The 23520-nt window shown below is 43.1% G+C and overlaps 2 protein-coding genes across 14 annotated transcripts in view; both read left to right on the forward strand.

The window, feature by feature from the left end:
• The window catches only part of bckdk (branched chain ketoacid dehydrogenase kinase), a 42228-nt gene extending 30757 nt beyond the window's left edge, over nt 1-11471 (forward strand). Inside the window, exons 8-11 of the mRNA XM_035780140.2 lie at nt 4099-4227; nt 5940-6029; nt 8887-9042; nt 9581-11471. Of these exons, the coding sequence (XP_035636033.1) occupies nt 4099-4227; nt 5940-6029; nt 8887-9042; nt 9581-9725 (520 nt within the window). The 3' untranslated portion in view covers nt 9726-11471. The remainder of the gene's footprint in view (nt 1-4098; nt 4228-5939; nt 6030-8886; nt 9043-9580) is intronic.
• Nucleotides 11472-11884: 413 nt separating this feature from the next.
• On the forward strand, nt 11885-15687 carry orai2 (ORAI calcium release-activated calcium modulator 2). 13 transcript variants are annotated; one of them, XM_035780145.2, is made up of 4 exons: nt 11885-12007; nt 14039-14082; nt 14243-14478; nt 14726-15687. In XM_035780145.2, exons 2-4 carry the CDS (start codon nt 14046-14048, stop codon nt 15329-15331), a joined length of 879 nt encoding a protein of 292 aa, XP_035636038.1. In that variant the 5' UTR covers nt 11885-12007; nt 14039-14045; the 3' UTR covers nt 15332-15687. The 13 variants fall into 13 exon arrangements, with proteins under 13 accessions (XP_035636038.1, XP_035636037.1, XP_035636044.1 ...); XM_035780144.2 differs by having other exon boundaries at nt 11885-11997; XM_035780151.2 differs by having other exon boundaries at nt 11897-12007; nt 14239-14478.
• Nucleotides 15688-23520: the final 7833 nt, after the last annotated feature.

Here is a 23520-nt window from a genome sequence, read left to right on the forward strand (position 1 = left end):
TAATAGAACTCACCCCGGGAAGATGCGGTTAGTTGAAAATGTACAAATCAATTAACCTGTTAAGTCGACCCTGTACTTTTTCGAACATTCTGTTAAAAATCGCTCAACATTTCAGCGCCCTGCTACTCAGGCCAGGAATATAGTATATGCATATGATTAGTATGTGTGGATAGAAAACACTCAGACGTTTATAAAACTGGTTAAATCATGGCTGTGACTATAACAGAACGTGCGTTTCATCGAAAAGTGCAGGAAAACCCGAAAATGGAAATAAATATCCTTGCGCTACTTCCAGGAATTGTTCAAAGTGAACCGAATTAAATGAGGCCGAGGTTGCAGTGCTTACAGCTTCCACACAATGTCTAGAGTCTTGTCATTTGATTCAGCTTTGATTCTTGGTCAAACCGAATCAAGGGAACCGATTCCCTCCGGTCTCCGACCGAATGTTTTGGTCGAGCTCTCTCCAGACATTTTTTTGAGACTGACACCTATAGAATTTACATCGCCTCCTGATGAATTGTATCGCTTATTAACGTGTACTAATACCTAAAGTTGCATTACAAAAGTATTTCGAAGTGTTTTGTGAAAGTTTTTATCGTCGACTTTTTGAATTTTAAAAAATGACGTTACGAAACGCTATTTTTTTCCGTTTATCACAGTCTTCATAGATCGACATCTAGGCTATATATGGACCGATTTAATCGAAAAAAAGACCCAATAGTGATTATGGGACATCTAGGAGTGCCAACAAAGAAGATGGTCAAAGGTAATGAATGTTTTATATTTTATTGCGCGGTTTGTGTAGCGCCGAATATGCTAATTATTTTGTTTACGTCCCCTGCGGGTCTTTTGGGGTGTTACATGCTATCAGATAATAGCTTCTCATGCTTTCGCCGAAAAGCATTTTAAAAATCTGACTTGTTGCCTGGATTCACAACGAGTGTAGCTTTAATTCAATACCCTGCATGTGTATTTTAATGAACGTTTGAGTTTGAACTAATACTATTAGCATTTAGCGTAGCGCATTTGCATTTCCAGAGCTCTAGATGGGACGCCTGCGTGCCAGGTAGGAGCAAGAGGTTAAAGTGACCGGGAGATACCAGCAGTTCAATCCGGATAAGAGAAAACAAACTAACTGCATTTTATCCCCCAGAGAGACCGTCCTGGCTCAGACTCAGACGTTGCTCAGTTCTTTGAGAAAAGTGTGCACTTCTCCCGGTGTGTTGAAGAGATGGCTTCGGCCTTTGTACTGAACTTTCATCCGCGCAGGGTGGATGAGGTAGCCGGTGATGTTCTTCTCCTTCAGTGCTTTGGCGGCAGGTCTGAACTGCTTGCGGCGTCTGGCGAGGTCCACGCTCATATCCGGGAAAAGGCTGACCCTCTTCCCATCGATGGCAATGTCCCCTTTGGCTCTTGCGAGTTGCAGTATCTTCTCTCTGTCTTGGAACATCTTGGATTTCCAGCGGCTTGGTGAAGTTGGTTATGCCTAGGACCTCCGGGATTCATTGAGTGAAGAAACGGACCGGGTCACGGCCCTCGCTGTCCTCTTTCAATCCCACCACACGGATATTACTACGTCTACTCTGGTTCTCCATCTGATCTACTTTGTTTTTGAGATAGGCATTGTCCTTTTGCAGTTGTGTCAAGACCTGGTCATGTCTAGCGATGGTATCTCCAACTGTGCTAATGCGCAGCTCTGCCTCAGTCGTTCTCAAAAGGAGATCATTCATGGAGGATTTCAGGTCGTCAATGGAAGAATGGAGTTCAGCCGATTTCTTATCGATTTTCAGAGAAAGACCTCTGTTACCATCCTGAATTTCCCGGAGGAAAGTAGCCAGCATGTCGGCAGGCTCGCAAGAGGCTGCTGAGAGCAACATTCTGGAACTGTCGTCTGAGTTATGAGGGCTAATGCTATTCTTGCTAGCTGTAGCGTTATCGTTATCTTGGGAATCAACAACGTTTTGGTCGTCCTTCTTGCCTCTCGGTCGGCGGTCCATGGCTCTTTGGGAAGGTAAGTACTTGACAATTTATCAGCCGATGTTAGAATATTGTTTTAACGTTGTTATTTAGGTAAAAATAGAATAATTTTGAAGAGCTCGGTTTGTCAATGTCTGCTCAGCTCCGTGGCATCACGTGTCTCCTTATCTTTGTTTGAAGCCTGAAATGTGGCAAAAGGTCGGGGGGGCCGAATACTTTCGCAAGGCACTGTATTGTATTTTACACTGGCTCTGTGTCAGGGTCTTCTCAAGGTCAACATCTTTATCACAGCTCTGTGTGGCACAATGAACGTATCCAAATAATGTCCACTCAATACTCACATACAGTCAAGCACACTCTTCACAAGCCTCTGTGCACATGTCCCAGTTCAGCCTCTCTAGGAATGTGCAGCTGCTCTCTTTCTCTCTCAAACTCTTTCCAGTCGCTGGGTTCTGGCTGCATCAGAACAAAGGTACTAATGCAGATTTTCTGAGTCAAAGGTGACAGACCCTGAATCAACAAGCTGTCCTCCTCTACATGCAGCCCTGTGTTCACAGACCCCCTGATTTTAAAGAGCAGACCAGTTATGAGTCTCTTTTTAGCACTGATCAGCACATTAGAGCAGACTGGATGTCTTTCCTCAACATATTTTTATTTATTTAACTAGGCAAGTCAATTAAGAACAAATTCTTATTTTCAATGATGGCCTAGTGGGTTAACTGCCTGTTCAGGGGCAGAACGACGGATTTGTAGTTTGTCAGCTTGGGGGTTTGAACTTGCAACCTTCCGGTTACTAGTCCAACGCTCTAACCACTAGGCTACCCTGCCGCCCTATATGTGGTCAATAACTATGAAGCAGACCACTTGTTTTTTTTAGGCACAATGTGGACTGTCAGTGTGCTATGGATAAACTACAGTGCTTTCAGAAGTCATTTAAAATGGATCAAATGTATATCTTTTTTTTGTCACTGGCCTACACAGAGTACCCCATAGTGTCAAATTGGAATTATTTTTTTTTGTCTTGAGTCAAGTATTCAACCCCTTTGTTACGGCAAGCCTAAAGAATAGTAAAAATGTGCTTAACAAGTTGCATGGACTCACTCTGTGTGCAATAATAGTGTTTAACATGATTTTTGAATGACTACCTCATCGCTGTACCCCACACATACAATGATCTGTACAAGGTCCTCCAGTTAAGCAGTGAATTTCAAACACAAAGACCAGGGAGGTTTTCCAATGTCTCGCAAAGAAGGGGATATATTGGCAGATGGGTCAGAAGATAAAAAACATACGTTGAATACCCCTTTTGATCATGGTAAAGTTGTTAATTACACTTTGGATGGTGTATCACTACAAAGATAGACGAGTCCTTCCTAACTCTGTTGCCTTCCTCTTGAAGGAAACTGCCCAGGAATTTCATCATGATGCCAATTTTAACTCCAAAACAGTTGGAGTTTAATGGCTGTGACGGAGAAGAACTGAGGATGGTGCAACATTGTATTTACTCCACAATACTAACCTAATTGACAGTGTGAAAAGAAGGAAGCCTGTACAGAATAAAAAATATTCCAAAACACGCATCCTGTTTGCAATAAGGCACTAAAGGGAAAAACTGCAAAAAATATGTCAAAGCAAATAACTTTTTGTCCTGAATACAACGTGTTATGTTTGGGGCAGATACAACACATTACTGAGTACTGCTCTCCATGTTTTCAAGCATAGGGGTGGCTGCATCATGTTTTGGGTATGCTTGTAATTGGTAAAGACTGCAGGATAAAAAATAAACTGAATGGAGCTAGGCACAGGTAACATCCTAGAGGAAAAACCTGGTTTAAGTGTGAATAAGTGTCAATTGAATAAATGTTGACTTCAGACTAACAGTGGAATAAGTAAAGGGGTATGAATGATTAATTTGATCAAACTACCCATTTGTAGGCCTATTCATACCTATAAAGTCACATGTAGGCCTAATTTTGCAAATTCCCCTCACAGTATAAATAGGCTATACTTATACAAATACATTTTTATGCAAGTACTGCTGAGGCCTATAGGTTAGAATGCGTTTCCATACACAATCGTAATCTTATGTGTTTCCTTATGGCTCCCGCATGTTTTCTGCAGGCGTCTGTGTGAGCACCAGTATGGTAACTCCCCGCGGGTGCGTATCAATGGCCATGTGGCGGCCCGCTTCCCCTTCATCCCTCTGCCCCTAGACTACATCCTGCCAGAGCTGCTGAAGAACGCCATGAGGTACCAAAACACTTTCCTTCTCCTAACCAATAAACTGACAGTCACATGAAATACACCTTTGTGAGTTGTTCTTGTTCATCACCAAACAGATCTCACAGAAATGTGTAATTAAACCAACATTGAGTTTCAAACATGGTGGAGCCAACATTGTGACACCTCAGTCAATAAAAAACGGCCTGTGACAAGTGTGCCTTCCGTCACCTGTCAGTCCCCAAGCCATTGTAACGGACTTTTAGAATGATCTATGACAATGGTCTATAATAACTGGGCCAGCAGTGTTTTTCTTGTTTGGGAACATTGTATAGCCTCTGACTGGTTGTGTTCATAGCTTTCTTTTTTGTTGTGAATCCCATAGTGCTACTATATATATATATATATTGTGAATCCCATAGTGCTGCTATGTATGTATGTGACCTATTTCCATGCTTTTCCCCCTGTCTACCACCTTTTATCTTGGAAGTTCTTGGCCCAGCTGAAACTAAGTCAAATGTATGTTACGGGATACTTTTTAATTTTTTTTAAAAATCTACTTCACCTGAGTCGGATTAACTTGTGGATACCATTTTTATGTCTGTGTCCAGTATGAAGGAAGTTGGAGGTAGTTTCGGGAGCCAGTGCCAATTAGGGGGGGGGGGGGCCCTTGTATACCTTTCATGCTATTTGACTTTCCCTGAAAGTTTGCTGTGACTGTATCTGTGGTTCCAGCTAATTTATGATCTGTGAATGGAAACATGAGGATCTATTCAATGTATAGGCCTAGTTGCGCTTACGTGGCACATTACAAGTCTTGTCCAGCCGGGTAGCCTACATTTTGTTACATGTGCTTTCTTGAAGCACAAATCGTTGTCTATTGTCTTAAATGGCAGTATTGTTTTTTTTGGGGGGGGGGTTGAGTTAACCCCACGGGTAACTCTAGCCCCCTGGAACTCCCTGCCCATCCACCCCACTGTCCTTTCTCACCATGGCAGTGACCTGACTGTACAGGCCCCAGACCCCGTCTTTCTTCTGGAACACTGTGTCCTTGGCAGAAGGTCTTGGCCCAAACCCCACTACATTCCTTCTGGACTAATAGGGGTGAATCTGAACTGTGAATGCGAAAGGGACACTTGGTGTTGTTGCACAGCCAGAGCGAGTGCCCTTGAGAATTTAAAAGTATGCCTATGGTTGTTCCCTGGTAGTTTTAAATAGCTTATTTCCCTCATCCATTATGACAACTTATCTGACAGGACATCAGACTCCATGGTAGCCATTTTATGACTATACATAACTAAATCCCTAGCTTGACCTCTCCTCTAATGAAGTATTAAGCAGTGTGCTCTTGTAGTTAGGTTGTTTTAGCTAACATTCCACTCTGCCACAGCCTACTGATCTTGGCGGTCAAATGTTGCCCTGGCACTCTAACTTGTGAGAGGGATGCTAGATTGTGTGTGTTAGCAGGTGGATGTGTTTTCAAATAAGATTCTAATCAGCCATTAAATCCAATTAGGAACGTTTTCTATTCTTGGAGCTCTTTCTCAGATGTTGCGGTTAGCAGAGAAACCATTCACTCTGACTTATGTTCCTCGTTCCCATAAGACTGTTTCAGGGTGCTATCAGTGAATCCCTCAACAATCCTGTTAATAGATTCTGTGTCAGGTTACGTTGAAGGACCACAGAGGCTAATATCTTCACTCTGCCTGCTCTTGACCTCCCCTCTACCTGTGTCCCCACAGGGCCACCATGGAAAGCCACCTCGACACGCCTTACAATGTACCTGATGTCGGAGTCACCATCGCCAACAATGACGTGGACTTTGTCATCAGGTGAGTGGGTTACCTTTGGCACACTAAGTGGAGACCTTTACCTCTATCTACTCAAGACTCCTTTTAACAACATTAAATAATTAGGAGTCCCGTACTCTGGGCTTAACCGTTTAAATGGGAAACCTGACAACTCATCAGGGGGAGTGTTTCTAAGCTGCACTCTTATCGGGCCCAGTGTGGTCACCATGGGAATGGGTTCTGGACCACGTTGGAAGCACCGTCAGATTTCTTCTACTCTAGTGCCGTGTTTAAGAACCTTTTAAATTGACATTGACACTGATTCTAGTATCTTGTTGGCTAATGTCCAATCGATGGAAAATGAACTTTGAACTCTGAGCAAAGCTCTAATCACCGCATTCCCTGATGTCCCTCTGTGTCTTAGTTTTTACTGAGACGTGGCTCACGGACAGTACACTCGACTCTGCTATTCATCCAGACAACTTCTCCATATTCCGAATGGCGGCTTCTGGTAAGGTGGGGTGGGGCTTTGTTTCCTCAAACATTTCCTGGTGAACCGAAGTTGTAAACATTGAGCTCCTGTTCACCCGATCTGGAGTTTCTGATGCTAAAAAAACTCTGGATGAATGGCTATCTGTACAATGTTGAACCTGTATTGCAACATTCAATGTTAGCAGAATGAACCCAGATGACTCTGTGGCGCACGATTTGTAGAAGGCAAGCAGGTACGGTCACTGCAAATACATTGGGGACACAAATAGACAGACTTAAACTTAAGTTGATCAACAACTCCCACTCACATGTGGCAAGGATTCAGACTATTACAGACTACAAATGAAAATCCAGCTATGTGGTGCCCACCGACGCCTTCCTCCCAGATGAGTTTAATGCATTCTATGCTCGCTTCCAAGCCATTCAGGAAGACTATCGCTGCTCCGGATGACTAGATGCTTTCACTCTCCGAGGCTGGCTTGAGGGAAACTCTAAATAGTGAATACAAATTTTTATTGACAATGACGGCCTAACGGTGGGTTAAATGCCTTGTTCAGGGGCTGAACAACAGATCTTTACCTTGTCCGCTCTGGGATTCGATCCACCAACCTTTTGGTTACTGGCCCAATGCTCTAACCACTAGGTATCGGCGCATGAGTTCTGATACCAACAGGCTCAGAGACCGTTTCTATCTACAAGCCATCAGACTGCTGAACACAAACTGGACTGACCACCTGCTCTGATTCTCTGCACCTTACCACGCACACACACATACACTACCATTCAAAGGTTTGGGGTCACTTAGAAATGTCCTTGTTTTTGAAAGAAAAGCTTTTTTCCCCCATTTTAAAATAACATCAAACTGATCAGAAATACAGTGTTGACATTTTGAATGTTGTAAATTGCTATTGTAACTGGAAACGGCAGGTTTTTCTTTAATGGCTATCTACATGGGCATACAGAGGCCCATTATCAGCAACCATCACTCACTCATGTGTTCCAATGGCACGTGGTTAGCTAATCCAAGTTTATAATTTTAAAAGGTTAATTGATCAGTAGAAAACCCTTTTGCAAATATGTTAGCACAGCTGAAAACTGTTGTTCTAATTTAAAGAAGCAATTTAACTGGCCTTCTTTAGACTAGTTGAGTATCTGGAGCATCAGCATTTGTGGGTTCGATAACAGGCTCAAAATAGCCAGAAACAAAGCACTTTCTTCTGAAACTCGTCAGTCTATTCTTGTTCTGTGAAATGAAGGCTATTCCATGCGAGAAGTTGCCAAGAAACTGAAGATCTTGTACACGCTGTGTGCTACTCCCTTCACAGAACAGCTCAAACTGGCTCTAACCAGAATAGAAGAGGAGTGGGAGGCCCTGGTGCACAACTGAGCAAGAGGACAGGTACATTAGTGTCTAGTTTGAGAAATACACGCCTCACAAGTCCTCGACTGGCAGCTTCATTAAATTGTACCCGCTAAACACCAGTCTCAACATAAACAGTGAAGAGGTGACTCTGGGATGCTGGCTTCTAGGCAGTTCTTCTGTCCTCTATCCAGTGTCTGTTATTTTGTCCATCTTAATCTTTTATTTTCTTTGGCCAGTATGGGAGAGCTTTTTCTTTTCAACTCTACTTAGAAGGCTAGCATCCCGGAGTCGCCTCTTCACTGTTGACGTTTCAGAAGAAAGTTCTTTGTTTCTGGCCATTTTGAGCCTCTAATCAAACCCACAAATGCTGATGCTCCAGATACTCAACTAGCCTAAAGAAGGCCAGTTTTATTGCCTATGGGCCTATGTAGATATTCCATAAAACAAATGAAAATTGGCTACAATAGTCATTTACAACATTAAACAATGTCTACACTGTATTTCTGATCCATTTGATGCTATTTACTTCATGTTCGTATTTCATTATTTCTAATTGTTGCATTGCCGACGGAACCTACAAGTAAGTATTTTGTTGGACGATGTATGACATGCGTATCCTATACATATGACTAATACAACTTGAAACTGAGCCTAAAATGTTTGACCACCAGATTGCAGAACAGGTCAGTGTATTAAGTGCTTTTGTACTCCTGTAAATACATTTGGGAATTACTAAAGGTTGGCATATAGGAGAATGCAAGACCAAAGGATGATACTGGCTTTCTGCGCTAGCATTAGGTTATGATCAGTTTGCCATTGACCACCATTGAATGGGATAAAAATAATTTCAATCACCAGAAAATGGCAGACATGTAATCCTTTATACTGTAAATGTCTGCCCTTTCCTTCTTTGGTTTCAGTTGACCTACTTTTGAAGAAATGTTCAGCATCATACTACTATGTCAGGGATAGCCAACTAGTGTTCATTTTCACAGTTAATATTAGCTGGTTGCGTAACCCTGGGCAATCCTCCATCTTTGTCAGGATCTCAGACCGTGGTGGCGGAATCCCCCACAGGATCCTGGACAAGGTGACAGACTACCATTACAGCACAGCTGAAGAGAGCAACCAAGACCCTCGCATGAACAACCTCTTCAACACCATGACCAACAGCGGCCCTCAGTCCGGCCCCATGCACGGGTGAGTAAGACTGGGATACCCACTGTTTCCTGCATCGGATCTTACACTCATAATACGGGGTTGAATTGACTTCCTGTGTGCCATGGAATTCCAATGTAAAGTAAAACGGTCAATGACACACACTTCCATTCCACTGATTCCATTCCTCTGATGTTTCCAAAGCAAGTGACAAATACAATTTAATTTGATTCACATGGGTTTACTTCATCTTATGAATTATTGAGACTGGTTGGGGAATGGATATGTAAGTAAAAAAAAACGTTTTTTTTTTTTTGTATGAACTGTTCTTTGCTTTTAAGTAGTCATGGAGATGACACCTACGAAATATGTCCGTGCAATTATTTATCTTGCGATTGTATGAGGGTAATGTTTGCATCTTCGTTTAGCATCCCCTAACAATTTATACGCCTTTTGCTTTCTCTAGGAAGTCCTTGCTCATTGCAAGGCAAAATAAAGATATATAATCATTTCATGTTAATTGTGCCAGTTTACAAAACTCCATAATATTAATGTATGAGAAACTCTGTGTACCCGTCAGGTTTGGCTTCGGGCTGCCCACCTCCCGGGCGTACGCCGAGTATCTGGGTGGCTCCCTGTCCATCCAGTCCATGCAGGGCATCGGCACCGACGTATACCTGCGCCTGCGCCACATAGACGGCAAGGGAGAGAGCTTCCGCGTCTAAGATCGCTTGCTGCTTAGCCCTGGAGACCAAGGAAAGGGGGTGGCTATACAGGGAGCACAGAGACATTTCCACCAAGGGGCTCAGCCATTTCAGCATTAGCCTGGGCTAGTCTACAGTGATAAATTGACAGTTGGCTCCCCACAACTCACTTCTACAAGTTTCCTTTTTTCACCTCAAGACTTTAAACGGGCTAAGATGGTGGACGGTTTGGTGCTCTCACCTTTTTTTGTTTTGTGTTTTGTTTTTATCGTGAGGTTTTTTAAACTCTTGAGGATACAGGTCATTAACAGAGCATGCAAGGTGGTTAGTGTTGATGTGACTGTGGTAGAAAGGAAAAGGAAAAAAAAACTTCAGCCTTAAAGAAGTTAATTTGGTCTGCCTGCAAGTTACTGGTGTTGCATATAACCTCTGCAAATATAAATAGACTAAAGAAACAGGGAAGAGAGGAGTCTCATTTAACACACTCCAGTGGCTATTATTGAAGTTTAGATGAAGCTTCCCTCAAAGACCTCTTGAATTGCCTGTGGAGGACACCATGGAGGAAACTGGCAAAACACCAGTTGAACTACGCTCATGAATTGATTTGCAGAAATATCTGTTAAGTTAACTCTTGCTTCAGTGCCATTTTGTCAAGCGCTTAGTCAAGGTCATGAGTAAATGTTCAGTTGCCTTACTGTGTGTGTGATACTGGTCCCTACGACGACATGTTAACTTAACCATTAGCACTGCTCAATATCATCTTTATCTGTAATGCAATTTCACACTCGTTAGTCTATCTAATATAGAAAGTTGAAAAACGTTTTTTTTTTTGGGGGGGCTCATTTCTTGCTGTGTCATTATAATACCTAAAATAGAGTTTATAAAAAAAAAAAAAATGCTTCCAATACACCGAAAGAAGTAATGTTTTTATTAATGTTTTTGCTTATTTATCTGCAGAGAAAGTGTTAAATCAGTCAATAATAAGTTAATAATATTTGTTTTTATTTTCTTTGTTTGAAGGCATTTGTTACTGAACACATTCCGAGAAGGGTCAATAAGTTTGATCAAACTTTTGAAACTTTAATTTGAGTATGGTGGACATTTTAAGGTGCATGAATTATCCAGATATTTCACTTTAGGTATGTGGTCTGGCCTGCTGGCATAAGAATGCTGGGAATTGGCACGTAAATCCTTTAAAAGTATATACATCAGTGAGGAACATTTGGAATGCTTCACCTTTCTAAATATACCTCTGGTGATTAACAGACGTTCCCTGTGATTTTACATTTTTGGGATGGGACTAGGTAGAGAATATTAGGCTCTTTCTAGCATGACAAATCCTATTGGCTAGAATTCAGTCACCTCATGAATGATGTGCCCTGTTCAAATCTGCCCCCTGCTTGCAAAAGATGAAGCCTGACAAAAACAATCTGCATATTATATAGCTTTTTACTGCTAATACAAGTCATAACTCTATAATTTAATGCTCGTTTTACATCATTACTGTCAACTTTTTGGGCAGGGGGGGCTTTTCTGGAAACCTACTTGTCATAGGTTTTGTGGTCTTTTTTTTGTTAACACTGTTTTATGGTCATGAAATGAAGGCTTACACAAACATATTATTTCCTTCTCCTTTAATGCATTGCCAAATTATGGAGTGGGTTACTTGCAGTGTGCACTGGCATAGATTACTTGTCTGTCTGTCTATTTTAACGCTGTCATTGTTAAGTTGTCTTGGGCATTATTAAAATCTATTCATGGGTGGAATTGGAAGTTTGTCTGTCTGTGTGAAAGGGAAAGAGATGACTGAATTGAAAGAGTGACTGACCGGTCGAGTTGTATGTTTTACGGTTGTAATAATTTTGTTATTCAAACTGTTTTTACTAGCACCTCCATAGCCAGCCTCCTCCCTTTTGAGAGAACCATTTTGAATTCAATCAAATTGGTGACTGTGTCCAAACTGGACGAGGTCAGCAATACCTTGAGAACCAGCACCAGCCCACATGCTGAAGACCTACTGATAAATCAGAGCAATTACAATTATTGTAATTCATAAATTGAGTAGAAAACACATGTAACCTGTAGTCTCATTCATTGTGAGGATCACAATTTGGGTTATTGAGGTGGTCTAGTTTAAACTCCTTATCATTGTTTATATGGCTCCACTTTGTTAATTGTAGCCATATTCTCTTCATGGGATGCAGATGTCACGTGACCAGGATGCTCCGTACGGTGAAGGAAAAATAGCAGTGAAGTCTCTCAGCAAGTTCATCGCCCTTTAATATTCACCGAAGTACGTCAAGGTTTGTGGTTGCATTAAAAGGTCAAATGACGTCTTGGCAAAAAGGTCAATCGTGTAGCTGTCTACTGAGCTTGCCTATAACATCGCCAACGCGATGCTAGCCAGAGTGCCAGGAAGTCGCATCGTCTTCTATGGAGCCGTAGCGAAAATTTGGATTGATGGACGCTGAAATGACTAAGGAATTAAACATTTTATGATGACACTTGGTTGCACTTATTTTCTAGCTAGCTGACATTCCACGCTTGGTTATTGTTTACTAACCAGGTAACGTTAGCTATCTTGTTAACTAAAGTAAGCGCGAGATATTTACCTAGCCTGCTGGATAAAAAAAAAATAAAGTTCTCCTACGTTGCACAAGGCTGTCGATTGCGATACATTCATACGTTTTTTAAATATTTTTTTTAGAAACAGTGACATTTTAATTTAGCAAAAAACTTCCTTGACTGAGGGATGCGAATGAGCTTCTGTAATTATCGCTCAAACTATTCTCAGTGACATTGTGACCAGTAGAACGCTAGCCAGTGACGTCATTTGTCAAGATCGTAATGCAGGATCCCTGAGTATCACGCACAAAATTAATTAGCTATTCATAATTTGACCAAGTTGTAAATACTTTACCGACGTAGGCATCAAGGTCGTATCCGGTTGAATTTCCCTGACCAGGATGTAGCCATATCTACACAAACTTAAACGCTACATGTCTCAAGTTTTGCGGTAGCGAGCAATTGGCATGCTAACTGCATGAATGTCTACCATAGAATTTAATGTTAATTTGTCTTCCATAAACTGCCTCGTTTTAGAGAATTTGGCAGTTCGTCCAACCGGACTTCCAACACGAGTAACCACGCCAGCCCAGGAGTTCCACAAATCGGGCTGCTTAACCCGTGGGATCGTCTGAGACCAGCCACCTGGACAGCTGATGAAACTGGGTTTGCACAACCGAAGAATTTCTGCTCAACTCTCAGGGAAGCTTATCTGCATGCTCGTCGGGCTAACCAGGGTCTTGACCTGACTGCAGTTCGGCTTTGTAAACTATTTCAGTGGACAAATGCTCACCTTCGATGGCCACTGGCAAGCTGGACATGTGCGCTCTTTAAGAATGAATCCCGGTTTCAACTTTACCAGGCAGATGAAAGCCACTCACGCCTGTATGGTGTCGTGTGGGTAAGCGGTTTGCTGGTGTCAACATTGTGAACAGGGCCCCATGGTGGGGTTATGGTATGGGTATAGGCATAAGCTACAGACAATTTACGCAATTTGAATGCACAGAGCTACCATGATGAGAGCCTAAGGCCCATTGTCATGCCATTCATCCACCACCATCACCTCTTGTTTCAGCATGCAACATGGGGCCATGCATTGTCAAGGCCCTGTACACAATTCTTGGATGCTGAAAATGTCCCAGTTTGTACATGGCCTGCATACACACCAAACATGTCACTCGTTGAGCACGTTTGGGATGCACTGGATCGACGTCTACGATAGTGCATTCCAGTTTCCACCAATATCCAGGAAGGTCACACAGTTATTAAAGAGTGGGACAACATTACACAAGCCGGATCATCTCTGTACAAAGGAAATGTGTCATGCTGCACGTGGTCACCAGATACTGACTGGTTTTCTGATCCACACCCCAACCTAATTTTTTTTTTAAGGTATCTGTGACCAACAGATGCATATCTGTATTCCCAGTCATGTGAAATCCATAGATTAGGGCCAAATGAATTTATTTAAATTGACTGATTTCCTCATATGAACTGTAACTCGGTCAAATCTTTTAAATTTGTTGCATGTTGCGTTTTATATTTTGATTCAGTGTATGACTAAAAGGAGATGTTTTACAATCGGAGTTCTTCATCTCTGTTATAGTACAGTGGTTCCGAACCTTTTTTGCTTACTGTACCATGTACTGAATTTTGCTCTGCCCGCAGGATGTAACCCGGGCACTTGTTGCTACAGATGGTATTATGGCACAATCAATACTTTCAAGCACTCACTGCTAAGTGTTAATTTTTTTTGCTCTCAACTGTAGATAGGTGATGAAAGCCACTCATAAAACAAGAGAAGCCCAGCCATGTGAGTAGCCTAGGTTCAGATATGTCTCAGGAATTCAGCTATAATGTTACAATGTTGGACCACACTGTCAAATTGGCCCACCGATTATAAACATGAAATCTCAAATCATTCTCTTTTTGTGTTATTTCTTTTAACATTTTCATCCCTTCTTGTCAGCTAGTTGCCATGAGCAGTGAGCTGAACGTGCCCATGGGCTCCCCAGCCCCGGGGGGCTTTGAGCGGATGCCGGAGGGTGGAGGGATGGACTACAGGGACTGGGTGCGCCGCAGCTACCTGGAGCTGGTCACCTCCAACCACCACTCTGTGCAGGCGCTGTCTTGGAGGAAGCTCTACTTGAGCCGGGCCAAACTGAAAGCCTCCAGCCGCACCTCTGCCTTGCTCTCTGGCTTCGCTATGGTGAGTCACCCCACTGTTTTTCAGGGATAATAGCAGGGCTAATCCCTTCAGTTGTTTTTAAACTCAATTTCCCTGGCAGCCTGTACACTGTATTCCTGGAGACAGAATTTTAAAAAATAAACCTAGAGGGGGGAAGAACGCACTCACCCCCCTGCTGCTATTAACAGCATTTTAACCAGTCTGAAAATCAAGTTGCTTTCCTTCTCACTGTGGACTGTGATAGTGATGGTGTTATGTGTTGTGCTAGGTGGCAATGGTGGAGGTCCAGTTGGAGATCCAGTACAACTACCCACGAATGCTCCTCATTGCCTTTAGCGTTTGTACTACGGTGCTGGTGGCTGTGCACCTGCTCGCCCTACTGATCAGCACCTGCATCCTACCCAACGTGGAGGCAGTCAGCAATATCCACAACCTCAACTCAGTCAGCGAGTCACCCCATGAGCGCATGCACCACTACATCGAGCTGGCCTGGGGCTTCTCCACTGCCCTGGGCATCCTGCTTTTCCTGGCAGAGGTAGTGCTGCTCTGCTGGATCAAGTTCCTGCCCGTGGACTCTAGTTCCGCCAACCAGGTGGCGGTGGCTGCTGCAGAGCTGGCACTATCCAAGCTGAACTGTAGCGGCCCCGCCCTGCCACCCAAGCCCACCCCTCCGCCAGGGCACAGTGGCTGGCAGGCAGCCCTGGCCTCCACCATCATTATGGTGCCGGTGGGGGTTATCTTTGTGGTATTCACCATCCACTTCTACCGCTCACTGGTGAGCCACAAGACAGAGCGCCACCACCAGGAGATCGAGGAACTGCACAAAATTAAGGTGCTGCTGGATGGGTGCGAAAGAGGCCTACAGGCAGTGTGATCTCTTTAGCTCTTCTCTCTATTCTCTTCCTGTCCACTGTCAATGCCTTCTCACATTGTTGAGAAGCACCAAAATTCCACTGATTAAGTGGGAGGATTAAGGATTTCCTTATCCCCTATTTATCAAGCACCCTTTCCTATTCAGCCTCTAGCCTGTTCATTGTTAATGTCTTCCTTAAAGTTTTTCTGGCAGAGAGCCCCAAAACTCCACTTAATATGTGGGAAGTTTAAGGAATTCTCAGCTCTACTAAATTATGGAGGTCAAAGTTCATAGTATGTTAGTTTGATTTGGAAAATAGTATCTTGTCTCTGTGAGAGCTGTATTGATTATATTTATAAAGATTATTTTAAAGGGCTGTTTTGTGTCATCTCCACATTTCATTAAGGAAGTGGTGTCAACCCTCACATGTGCTTAACTTGTTCTCACAAGGCTGTTATTGTTGTCAGGCTATGATCAACACTGAGACCAGAGTTGTAAGCAGATGCAGAAGCAGGTGGAAACAAAAGTCCATTTATTTTTTAAGGTGTTCATGCTGCACCAAACAGTGTGTAATGTACACTGAACAAAAAATATAAACACAACATGCAACAATTTCAAAGTTACAATTCATATAAGGAAATCAGTCAATTGAAATAAATTCATTAGGCCCAAATCTATGGATTTCACATGACTGGGAATACGGAGATACATCTGTTGGTCACATACGCATAGAGTTGATCGGGCTGTTGATTGTTGCCTGTGTAATGTTGTCTCACTCTTAAATGGCTGTGTGAAGTTGCTGGATATTGGCTGGAACTGGAACACAATCTTATGTCAATCCATAGCATCCCGGACATGCTCAATGGGTGACATGTCTGAGTATGTAGGCTAAGGAAGAGCTGGGACATTTTCAGCATCCAGGAATTGTGCACAGGTCTTTGTGGCATGGAGCCATGCATTATCATGCTGAAACATGAGGTGATGGCGGCAAATTAATGGCAAGACAATGGGCCTCAGGATCTCGTCACGTTATCTCTGTGCATTGAAATTGCCATTGATAAAATGCAGTTGTGTTTGACGTCCGTAGCTAATGCCTGCCTGCCCATCTCATAACCCCACCTCCACCATGGGGCTCTGTTCACAACGTTGACATAAGCAAACCACTTGCCCACATGATGCCATACGCAATCTGCCAGGTCAGAGTTGAAACTAGGATTCATCCGTGAAGAGCACACTTCTCCAGTGTACCAGTGGCCATTGGAAGTGAGCATTTGCTCACTGAAGTAGGTTACGACACAGAACTGCCGTCAGGTCAAGACCCTGGTGAGGACGACGAACACGCAGATGAGCTTCCCTAAGACTGTTTTTGACAGTTTGTGCAGAAATTCTTTGGTTGTGCAACTGTCCGGGTGGCTGGTCTCAGACGATCCCGCAGGTGAAGAAGCCAGATTTGGAGGTCCTGGGCCGGCGTGGTTACACGTGGTCTGCGGTTGTGAGGCTGGTTGAATGTACTGCCAAATTCTCTAAAACTATGTTGGAGGCGGCTTATTGTAGGGAAATGAACATAACATCTGGCAACAGCTCTGGGGGACATTCTTGCAGTCAAGCATGTCAATTGCATGCTCCCTCAACTTGAGACATCTGTGGCGTTGTGTGAAAAAACTGCACATTTTAGAATGGCCTTTTATTGTCCCCGGCACAAGGTGCACCTGTGTAATGACCATGCTGTTTAATATGCTTCTTGACATGCCACACCTATCAGGTGGCTGGATTAATTTGTTCAAGGAGAAATGCTCACTAACAGGGATGTTAACAAATGTGCACACAATTTGAGATTTTTTTTGTGTTGTATGGAACAGTTCTGGGATCTTTAATTTCAGCTCATTTTTTAATTTAATTTTATCTTTATTTTACAAGGCAGGTCCGTTAAGAACAAATTCTTATTTTCAATGACGGCCTAGGAACAGTGGGTGAACTGCCTGTTCGGGGGCAGAACGACAGATTTGTACCTTGTCAGCTCGGGGATTCGAACTTGCAACCTTTCGGTTATTAGTCCAACGCTCTAACCACTAGGCTACCCTGCCGCATGGGACCAACACTTATGTTGCGTTTATATTTTTGTTCAGTCTATTTGAAAGTGAAGAATCTTATTTGGGATGGGGGGCTTCTCTATACTCCAGCATTTTGGATTTGAGATCAAATGTTTCATGAGACTACAGAATGTCTGTCACCTTTTATTCGAGGGTATTTTCATATCGTTTTTACTGTTTTAGAAATGAAAATACTGTATCTATTCCCCCCATTTATGAAAAAGTCAAGTATTTGGACAAATTCACTTAATACACTAAGTTTAGTATTTTGTCTCATATTCCTACTCAATGATACCATCACGCTTGTGACTACAAACTTGTTGGATACATTTGTAGTTTTGATTTAGTTGTGTTTTTGATTGTTTTGCCCAATAGGAACTGAATCATGTATTTTCATTTTGGAGTGACCTTTTTTGATTGTAAATAACAATAGGTGTTTCTGAACACTTTTTACATTAACGTGGATGCTACTATGATATGGATCATAACGATGACCATACATATTAGCATGTTTTGTTGTAGCCTCTGAACGGTATTTCACTTGTCATTATTCACGATTCTTAATCAGGGCATTATCAGGATTAATATAGATTTGTTCAAAAACATCTTACTGTATCTACTCACTTAGGAACTGAATGATGACTTTAATTTCTTTCTATTGGGCAAAACAACCCACAACCCACACAAAACAAATCACAAACTTGATGTAGTCATTGTGTGCTAGGATTATAGGACCAAATACTAAACTTTTAACTACTTTAATACACTAAGTAAATTTGTCCAATATACTTGGGACTTCTTAAAATGCGGAGACTAGATCCATCAAGTGCTTTCATTTATTTCTAAACAGTAAAACATGTATGAAGATTCACCTTTTATTTAAGGGTCATTCTGTGCTGTCGCCTCACATTAAACATTTGATCTCAAATCCAAAATGCTGGAGTATAGAGCCAAATGTTAGCTTCACTGTGCAAATACATTCGGAGGGGAGTGTATCGCCGTAGGTGACAGTAATGGGAGCACATGCTGTGTGTGCAGAATGTTAATTTAATCTGCATTATAATTAGTATTTTAAACAAAGCCCACCCAGGCCTATAAACTGTACGTCAGTTCTTAGGCTACTCTATGGTGTCAAAGATAGTGCCTCAGCGTTAAGACTTGTAATCTCATGAGTTAAGTTATTTTTTAATTTTTAAAATTTAAATAGGCAAGTCAGTTAAGAACAAATTCTTATTTACAATTATCTATATATACACACACACACACACACACACACACACACACACACACACACACACACACACACACACACAGTGGGGCAAAAAAAGTATTTAGTCAGCCACCAATTGTGCAAGTTCTCCCACTTAAAAAGATGAGAGGCTTGTCATTTTCATCATAGGTACACAACTATGACAGACAAAATTAGATTTGTTTTTTTTTTCTCCAGAAAATCACATTGTAGGATTTTTAATGAATTTATTTGCAAATTATGGTGGAAAATAAGTATTTGGTCACCTACAAACAAGCAAGATTTCTGGCTCTCACAGACCTGTAACTTCTTCCTTGATTAGAGGCTCCTCTGTCCTCCACTCGTTACCTGTATTAATGGCACCTGTTTGAACTTGTTATCAGTATAAAAGACACCTGTCTACAACCTCAAACAGTCACACTCCAAACTCCACTATGGCCAAGACGAAAGAGCTGTCAAAGGACACCAGAAAAAAAATTGTAGACCTGCACCAGGCTGGGAAGACTGAATCTGCAATAGGTAAGCAGCTTGGTTTGAAGAAATCAACTGTGGGAGCAATTATTAGGAAATGGAAGACATACAAGACCACTGATAATCTCCCTCGATCTGGGGCTCCACGCAAGATCATTTTGACCCCACGCCATGGGGTCAAAATGATCACAAGAACGGTGAGCAAAAATCCCAGAACCACACGGGGGGACCTAGTGAATGACCTGCAGAGAGCTGGGACCAAAGTAACAAAGCCTACCATCAGTAACACACTACGCCGCCAGGGACTCAAATCCTGCAGTGCCAGACGTGTCCCCCTGCTTAAGCCAGTACATGTCCAGGCCCGTTTGAAGATCCAGAAGAAGATTGGGAGAATGTCAGATGAAACCAAAATAGAACTTTTTGGTAAAAACTCAACTCGTCGTGTTTGGAGGACAAAGAATGCTGAGTTGCATCCAAAGAACACCATACTTACTGTGAAGCATGGGTGTGGAAACATCATGCTTTGGGGCTGTTTTTCTGCAAAGGGCCAGGACGACTGATCCGTGTAAAGGAAAGAATGAATGGGGCCATGTATCGTGAGATTTTGAGTGAAAACCTCCTTCCATCAGCAAGGGCATTGAAGATGAAACGTGGCTGGGCCTTTCAGCATGACAATGAACCCAAACACACCGCCCGGGCAACAAAGGAGTGGCTTCGTAAGAAGCATTTCAAATTCCTGGAGTGGCCTAGCCAGTCTCCAGATCTCAACCCCATAGAAAATCTTTGGAGGGAGTTGAACGTCTGTGTTGCCCAGCAACAGCCCCAAAACACCACTGCTCTAGAGGAGATCTGCATGGAGGAATGGGCCAAAATACCAGCAACCGTGTGTGAAAACCTTGTGAAGATTTACAGAAAACGTTTGACCTCTGTCATTGCCAACAAAGGGTATATAAGAAAGTATTGAGAGAAACTTTTGTTATTGACCAAATACTTATTTTCCACCATAATTTGCAAATAAATTCATAAAAAAATCCTACAATGTGATTTTATGGATTTTTTTCTTCTCAGTTTGTCTGTCATAGTTGAAGTGTACCCATGATGAAAATTACAGGCCTCATCTTTTTAAGTGGGAGAACTTGCACAATTGGTGGCTGACTAAATACTTTTTTGCCCCACTGTATATAGGACAAAACGCATCACGACGAGACAACACTACATTTTGATTTTTAATTTTATTTTTTTACCTTTTACAAGGCAAGTCAGTTAGGAACAAATTTGTATTTTCAATGATGGCCTAGGAACAGTGGGTTAACTGCCTGTTCAGGGGCAGAACGACAGATTTTTTTTAACCTTGTCAGCTCGGGGATTTGAACTTGCAACCTTCCGGTTACTAGTCCAACACTAACCACTAGGGTAGCATAAAGAGAGACCTAAGACAACAACATAGTAAGGCAGCGACAGATGACAACATGACAACAACATATTGGGCACAGACAACGGCACAAAGGGCAAGAATGTAGAGACAACAATACACCACGCAAAGCAGACAACTGTCAGTAAGAGTGTCCATGATTGAGTCTTTGAATGAAGAGATTGAGAACTGTCCAGTTTGAGTGTTTGTTGCAGCTTGTTCCATTCAATAGCTGCAGCGAACTAAAAAGAGGGACCCAGGGATGTGTGTGCTTTGGGGACCTTTAACAGAATGTGACTGGCAGAACAGGTGTTGTATGGTGTTGTATGTGGAGGATGAGGGCTGCAGTAGATCTCAGATAGGGGGGAGTGAGGCCTAAGAGGGTTTCATAAATAAGGATCAACCAGTGGGTCTTGTGCCAGGTATACAGAGATGACTAGTTTACAGAGGAGTATAGAGTGCAGTGATGTGTCCTATAAGGAGCATTGGTGGGAAATCTGATGGCCGAATTGTAAAGAACATCTAGCCACTCGAGAGCACCCTTACCTGCCGATCTATAGATGATGTCTCCGTAATCTAGTGTGGCTTGGGTGGTTATCTGAATCAGGGTTAGTTTGGCAGCTGGGGTGAAAGGAGTGATTACGATACAGGAAACCAAGTCTAGATTTAACTTTAGCTTGCAGCTTTGATATGTGCTGAGAGGACAGTGTACCGTCTAGCCATACTCCCAAGTACTTGTATGAGGTGACTACCTCAAGCTCTAAACCCTCAGAGGTAGTAATCACATCTGTGGGGAGAGGGGCATTCTTCTTATCAAACCACATGACCTATGTTTTGGAGGTGTTCAGAACAAGGTTAAAGGTAGAGAAAGCTTGTTGGACACTAAGAAAGCTTTGTTGTGGAGCATTTAAAACAACCTGGGGAAAGGCCAGCTGATTATGACTCATCTGCATATAAATGTAATAGAGCGCTTCCTACGGCCTGAGCTATGTTGTTGATGTAAATTGAGAAGAGCGTGTGGCATAGGATTGAGCCTTGGGGCACTCCCTTGGTGACAGGCAGTGGCTGAGACAGCAGATGTTCAGACTTTATACACTGCACTCTTGAGAGAGGCAGTTAACAAACCAGGCCAAAGACACCGATACTCCTTAGCCGGCCCACAAGAATGGAATGTTCTACCATACCAAAAGCTTTGGCCAAGTCAATAAAAATAGCAGCAGAACATTGCTTAGAATCAAGGGCAATGGTGACGACATTGAGGACCTTTAAGGTTGCAGTGACACATCCACCCCCAGGTGGTGAGGGTAGGCAACAACATCTCCTCCCCGCTGATCCTCAGCACGGGGGCCCCACAAGGGTGCGTTCTGAGCCCTCTCCTGTACTCCCTGTTCACCCACGACTGCGTGGCCACGCACGCCTCCAACTCAATCATCAAGTTTGCGGACGACACAACAGTGGTAGGCTTGATTACCAACAACGACGAGACGGCCTACAGGGAGGAGGTGAGGGCCCTCGGAGTGTGGTGTCAGGAAAATAACCTCACACTCAACGTCAACAAAACTAAGGAGATGATTGTGGACTTCAGGAAACAGCAGAGGGAACACCCCCTATCCACATCGATGGAACAGTAGTGGAGAGGGTAGCTAGTTTTAAGTTCCTCGGCATACACATCACAGACAAACTGAATTGGTCCACTCACACTGACAGCGTCGTGAAGAAGGCGCAGCAGCGCCTATTCAACCTCAGGAGGCTGAAGAAATTCGGCTTGTCACCAAAAGCACTCACAAACTTCTACAGATGCACAATCGAGAGCATCCTGGCGGGCTGTATCACCGCCTGGTACGGCAACTGCTCCGCCCTCAACCGTAAGGCTCTCCAGAGGGTAGTGAGGACTGCACAACGCATCACCGGGGCAAACTACCTGCCCTCCAGGACACCTACACCACCCGTTGTTACAGGAAGGCCATAAAGATCATCAAGGACATCAACCACCCGAACCACTGCCTGTTCACCCCGCTATCATCCAGAAGGCGAGGTCAGTACAGGTGCATCAAAGCTGGGACCGAGAGACTGAAAAACAGCTTCTATCTCAAGGCCATCAGACTGTTAAACAGCCACCACTAACAGTGAGTGGCTGCTGCCAACACACTGTCATTGACACTGACCCAACTCCAGCCATTTTAATAATGGGAATTGATGGGAATTATTATTTAAATATATCACTAGCCACTTTAAACAATGCTACCTTATATAATGTTACTTACCCTACATTATTCGATAAAAGACAGTACTGTGCAGCCGTCTTCATCGACCTCGCCAAGGCTTTCGACTCTGTCAATCACCAAATTCTTATCGGCAGACTCAACAGCCTCGGTTTTTCGGATGACTGCCTTGCCTGGTTCACCAATTACTTTGCAGACAGAGTTCAGTGTGTCAAATCAGAGGGCATGCTGTCCGGTCCTCTGGCAGTCTCTATGGGGGTGCCACAGGGTTCAATTCTCGGGCCGACTCTTTTCTCTGTATATATCAATGATGTTGCTCTTGCTGCGGGCGACTCCCTGATCCACCTCTACGCAGACGACACCATTCTATATACTTTCGGCCCGTCATTGGACACTGTGCTATCCAACCTCCAAACGAGCTTCAATGCCATACAGCACTCCTTCCGTGGCCTCCAACTGCTCTTAAACGCGAGTAAAACCAAATGCATGCTTTTCAACCGATCGCTGCCTGCACCCGCATGCCCGACTAGCATCACCACCCTGGATGGTTCCAACCTTGAATATGTGGACATCTATAAGTACCTAGGTGTCTGGCTAGACTGCAAACTCTCCTTCCAGACTCACATCAAACATCTCCAATCAAAAATCAAATCCAGAGTCGGCTTTCTATTCCGCAACAAAGCCTCCTTCACTCACGCTGCCAAGCTTACCCTAGTAAAACTGACTATCCTACCGATCCTCGACTTCGGCGATGTCATCTACAAAAT

This window comes from Oncorhynchus keta, chromosome 11, assembly GCF_023373465.1.
Source record: "Oncorhynchus keta strain PuntledgeMale-10-30-2019 chromosome 11, Oket_V2, whole genome shotgun sequence".
Taxonomy (NCBI): Eukaryota; Metazoa; Chordata; class Actinopteri; order Salmoniformes; family Salmonidae; genus Oncorhynchus; species Oncorhynchus keta.